We start from the raw sequence: 5,697 nt of genomic DNA on the forward strand, positions 1-5,697 counted from the left end.
TTCAAGTCAAACTTAAGGACTCATGCCCTTAACTTTTCAACCTGTAATTCAAACTTAAGGACTTCCTGTCCTTAACTTTTAATCTTTGAAATCAAAGGTAAGGACAGGAGTCCTTAAGTTTTCAACTTTGAACTATAAGTTAAGGACTTCCTGTCCATCACTTTTTAACCAGCAAGTCAAACTTAAGGACTGTTGTCCTTAACTTTTGAACTTAAAACTCAAAGTTAAGGACAGACAGTCCTTAAGTTTTAAACTTGAAACTATAAGTTAAGGACTTCCTGTCCTTAACTTTTAATCTTTGAAAAGAAAGTTAAGGGCAGACTGTCCTTAAGTTTTGAAATTGCAAGTCGAACTTACGGACTCCTGTCCTTAACTTCTAATCTTTGAACTTAAAAGAAACAAAAACAAGGTAAGAAGAAAGAAAATTTGAAAATTCAGACATCTGCTCAAATAAGAATAATCTAAATGAATCAATTTATAGCAAAAACTTAAAAGAGTTGATAAACATAAGTGGATATATCTACTCTTCTCTATGCTTTCTTGAAAATGGATGGAGAGCTGGAGAATATATACAAGATGTTCTATTATGACCAATTCTTCTGCAACGACCACATTTGAATGTTATTTTTGATGACTCGGTAGCAGGAATATGCCTTTTCTTCTGCCTTCTACCTGGTGGCACTTTGAAATCTGGAGGTTTAACAATTTGTGACTTAACACTCTCTGGTACAATCCAAGAATCAGTATGTCCTACAGGATATATTTGTCTTTCATATGTTTTCAGCCAAGATTCCTTTACGTACCAGTGCGAACAAAAGTTGGACTTCTTGATGTTTCTCTTCTCGATAGCTGCAATTGCATGTATGCATGGTAATTCATCAAATTGAAACTGAAAACAATCATATGTTCTTTTATTTAAGTCCACCAAGAAAGTTATTCCTTCTTCTTCAACTCTAGAACGCCATGAATCAACAGGGAAGACCTTCAATGTTGAAAAATTATAAGTTAGTACATTATGTTAAATAATATTAAAATCATAAGATAAATATAGAACATAATACTTACATTCAAAGTAAATGCTAAATCTATTCTTTTCTTCAATTCCTCCTCTACCCAATAAGAAACATCATAAAATGTTCCTTCTGCTTTATTTCTTCTTTCATAAAACCAATGTTGTAGCTTCACTTGAATGAAATCCATCATTCTTAATATAGGCAATTCCCTTGCTTCTAATAGGACAAAATTCATTGACTCAACTATGTTTGTTGTGAGCATGTCATATCTGCGTCGTGGACTACAAGAACGTGCCCATCTTTCCGGTGGTTCTTCCATCAAGTAGTCATAAGTCTTCTTATCTGCTTTTGCTATATCTGACATGTATAGGTCAAATTCTTTGCGCCTGTATACTCTTGCAGCACTTTGGAAAAGTTTTATGACCTCACTTCACCTTCCTTCGCTTTAGGTTCTGCTCCAAATGATAGATGCAAATCCCATGATGGCTTTCAGGATATACCTTTGCAATGCCATTTGCAATAGCTTGATGCCTGTCTGATAAAAAAATTAAATTCTCACGGCTCCCAATTGCATTGCGAAGCTGACTAAACTACCACTCATAGGAATTGTTATTTTCAGATTCTGCTATTCCAAAGGCTAGTGGAAAAATTTGGTTATTTGCATCCTTTGAAACCGAAATCATTAAAACACCACGAAATTTTGACTTCAAAAAAGTTGCATCAACAGCAATCACTGGTCTACAATGATTCCAACCAGCTATTGATGATCCATATGCATAAAACATATAAAGAAACTTGAAAATACAATATAAAACAAGGTTAACAGAAGTTAAGGACAGGTAGTCCTGAACTTCAGATTACAAGGTTAAAAGTTAAGGACAACCAGTCCTTAACTTAGAGTTTGAAGTTATAAAGTTAAGGACATGCAGTCCTTAACTTTGATTTCAAAGTTCAAACTTAAGGACCGACAGTCCTTAACTTTGAATTACAAGTTCAAAAGTTAAGGACAGTCAGTCCTGAACTTCTGGTTACAACTCAAAAGTTAACAAGGTTAAAGACAGCATGTCCTAAATTTTATAAAACATACTAATAAACTTTTTTTTGATTGTTTACCTGTTGTTGTCTTCTATCTTTATGTTAGTATAAGTTCCCGGGTTTTTACTTGTCATCATATACAAGTATGAAGACAATAATTCATAATTCTCTTCGGGAGTTCCTCTTACTAAAGCGGAAGCATGTTGAATAGCACGCCACGCCTTGTGATATCCAATGTCTAGTCTATGCAATTTTTGCATCTCTGCCATGACAAAAGCTGGTGTAACTTCAAACCTTGGGTCCCGAAGATTGTCGATAATGTTAGCACTAATCAACTTTGAAGTAGCATGCCTTTGATCTGCTTTCATTGTGTTAACAGAGCAGTCATGCTTTTTCTTAATCTTTACTATCTTGAACAGTGTTGAATCTTTAATTCTGAAAGCACGCACACACCAACAACACCTATCATCATTGCATTTCAACGAATATCTTGTTGAGCTTGATCTAACAACCTTGAATTCAAAATGTCCTTTAATTGCTATATTGAAAAAACAGTTAATTATACTCTTCTTCTTGTCAAATACTGATCCGACTTTTATTTCTTCCAACGAAGCATTTTCTCTTAATATCGTAGTTGGGGATTCTTTTTGTTTCAAATTTGATCTTCGTCTAGTTAGTTGAGTAGAGGTTTTTTCAGCAACTTCTTCGATTACCGGTGCACTCTCTAAGACTTGAATACCCAAAGCTTGTTCGTTGTCAATCTCTATAATGCTTTGTCCTTCTACTTGAATATAATCAAATGTTTGAAGCACCTCTTCAGTTATTGGTTGAGCTTCATCCATCTATTTCCATTATCTGTTGGCATTTGTCTTGATTGTCATTTTGAGTTTGTCTGTTGACATGTGTTTGAAGCACCTCTTCAACCATATCTATTTCCATTATCTGTTGGCATTTGTTTTGATTGTCATGTTGAGTTTCTGTGTTGACATGTTCATTGCTTGTTGATCCAAAAACTCTTTCTGAAATATCAACAATGAAACGACAACCCTTGAAGAGTGAATGACTTTTTAGTAACTCTATACATGTGTGAAGATCTAAATCTTTGGATACAAGCATTCCTTTGCTTGTTCCAAGGTTAATATCAAACCATATCACTGCTTCAAACTTGTGTCTATCCAATTCAATAACCTCAAAGATCTGTTTAATGAAATCTTCAAACCGAATTGACTCAGGTACTAGAACAAGCTTTGTTTGATGATCAAGATATTTGTAGTCTTCAATCTATCTACCATTAAAAGCAACTATAATGCATATTGTTTCCATCCTGCAAGTCAATAGAATGGGAAACTCAGGACATATTTTATAAAGCAATACTTGTATAATTAAGAACATGTACTGTAAGTTCAAGACCAAGTTAAGGACTAAGTGTCCTTAACATTTTAACTTGGAATTCAAAGTTAAGGACTGCCTATCCTTAACTTTTGAACCTGTAATTGAAACTTAAGGACTGCCTATCCTTAACTTTTGAACTTGGAATTCAAACTTAAGGATTTCCTGTCCTTAACTTTTGAACCTTCAAGTCAAACTTAAGGACTCATGCCCTTAACTTTTCAACCTGCAAGTCAAACTTAAGGACTTTCTGTCCTTAACTTTTGAACCTGCAAGTAAAACTTAAGGACTTCCTGTCCTTAACTTTTGAACCTGCAAGTCAAACTTAAGGACTCATGTCCTTAACTTTTCAATCTGTAATTCAAACTTAAGGACTTCCTGTCCCTAACTTTTGAACCTGCAAGTCAAACTTAAGGCTCATGTCCTTAACTTTTCAATCTGTAATTCAAACTTAAGGACATGTTTTAACTAATAAGTGTAAGTTAAGGACTAAATGTCCTTAAGGACTCATGTCCTTAACTTTTCAATCTGTAATTCAAACTTAAGGACATGTTTTAACTAATAAGTGTAAGTTAAGGACCAAATGTCCTTAACTTTTTCAATTTGAAACTCAAACTTCAGGACTTAGTGTCCTTTACTTTTTCAAAACAATTTGCAAAACTATGACAGTATGTCCTTAATATATAGAAGAACATCAACAAAGTTAAGGACATTGTGTCCTTAACTTTTTCAATTCAATTTGCAAAATGCGGACACTATGTCCTTAATATTATGTGCTCAATGTTTATAGAATTATCATAGGAGGGGATGTCCTTAACTTTATCAATCCAAAAATTCAAAAAAAAAATCAAATTTCTACGTACTGTATAAATATCAATAGAAATCGGAAACAGTATAACTATGTCGATCTAAACATCAATAGAAATACATAAAAGTATAACTTACTGTAAATATATGTCGATTTTTGGATGAGAATGTTGAATGTTTGAAATCGGAAGAGAATTTTCTTCAATTTCGACTATCACAGTGAAGTGCTGCTGCTGCGCTGCTTCTGCTGCTGCTCGTTAATGTTTTCGTAAGTATAGGTTATAGCAGAAGGGTATTTTCGTCCAGTCAGGTATAAGTTTATTAAACCGGTGGCTAAAAACTAAAGACATTTACAACACTGGCTTTAAAATAAAGACAGGTGCTGTTAGTGGCTATTTGTGCACTTCGCTCCCCTTTTGGGGTTTCCAAAATTTACCCTTAATATAATAGTTATAGTTTAATTTGTATTAAGTCTTTTACATATAAAGGTTCTTTATAAACAAATAAATAAATAAATAAAAGATAATATTTTAATTTGTGATTGATTTATTGTTTCAGCAAAAAATTAGTAATGTGAATCTTTCCCTAAGTCCTTTACGGGTAAATAAATTGGGGGATAGGTTTGACATGAACAATTATTATTTTCTCTCTTTATTTTACCTCAATAGAAAACGTGTGGATTTTAAAAAATTATTTATAACTTAAAACATAGACTTTAAATAAAAATAAATATTAATATTTTAAAATTTAAGGCTTCTAATTAAAATTGACTTTAAGCCACCAAGCATATTGAGCCGTCCATGAGGGAAAGTATCATGTTTTGACTAGGAATTTTTGAAAAATATGTTGGACATGATCTTTGTAATTCTTGTTCTTGTGATTCACTACGGGAAAACACCCCATTTTGTCGTGCAGAAACATAGTTATCACCATTCCTAGTAGTAAAAATTGCACGGGGCGTCCTATTTGGTCGCCTCCATTTAACCTATACTAATTTTTTTAAAATCTTTGACTTGTACACACTTTTTGAACAACTTCAACTCCCTTTCTCCTCTTCCTTCTCCTCCTTCGTTTTCGTTTTCTTCTTCTTCTTCTTCTTCTTCTTTCTTCTGCTGCTGTTGGTGCTGCTATGAAACTTCAGTTCATGAGATGATTTCCATAAGTATGTTTATCAGATTATTTAAAAACAAATTATAAATAATTACGTAAGTTAGTAGACAATAATTTGTGAATATTTTCACGTAATTCTGTTCTTTTCACGTTTATTATTTCCAAAATTTATGTTTTAGATATTGTTGGCAATCTGATTATTTATAATAGCAATACACTATGAAAGAATAAGGTGATTATTTATCTAGTATGTTAGAAAGCTTTTTCAAAAACTTCAGCTATTTTAGTGCTGAAGTTTTTACAAATGAACTAAATAACATCAGCATCTTATCTAGGACAAAAA

At 32.8% G+C, this 5,697-nt stretch overlaps 1 protein-coding gene across 1 annotated transcript; it reads right to left on the bottom strand.

Moving 5' to 3' along the window:
- Positions 1 to 520: 520 nt before the first annotated feature.
- LOC109220108 lies at positions 521 to 1,377 on the bottom strand. The gene is made up of 2 exons (XM_019384572.1): positions 1,066 to 1,377; positions 521 to 982 (listed from the first exon to the last, which is right to left on the bottom strand). Exons 1-2 carry the CDS (start codon positions 1,375 to 1,377, stop codon positions 521 to 523), a joined length of 774 nt encoding a protein of 257 aa, XP_019240117.1.
- Between the last annotated feature and the right edge of the window lie 4,320 nt (positions 1,378 to 5,697).

This window comes from Nicotiana attenuata, unplaced genomic scaffold (assembly GCF_001879085.1).
Source record: "Nicotiana attenuata strain UT unplaced genomic scaffold, NIATTr2, whole genome shotgun sequence".
NCBI lineage: Eukaryota > Viridiplantae > Streptophyta > Magnoliopsida > Solanales > Solanaceae > Nicotiana > Nicotiana attenuata.

Coding starts and splice junctions, on each gene's coding strand:
- LOC109220108 (XM_019384572.1), bottom strand. CDS start 1,377: ATGTCAGATATAGCAAAAGCAGATAAGAAGACTTATGACTACTTGATG. Junction 983..1,065: donor ATTTAGCATTTACTTTGAAT/GTAAGTATTATG, acceptor TCAACATTGAAG/GTCTTCCCTGTTGATTCATG.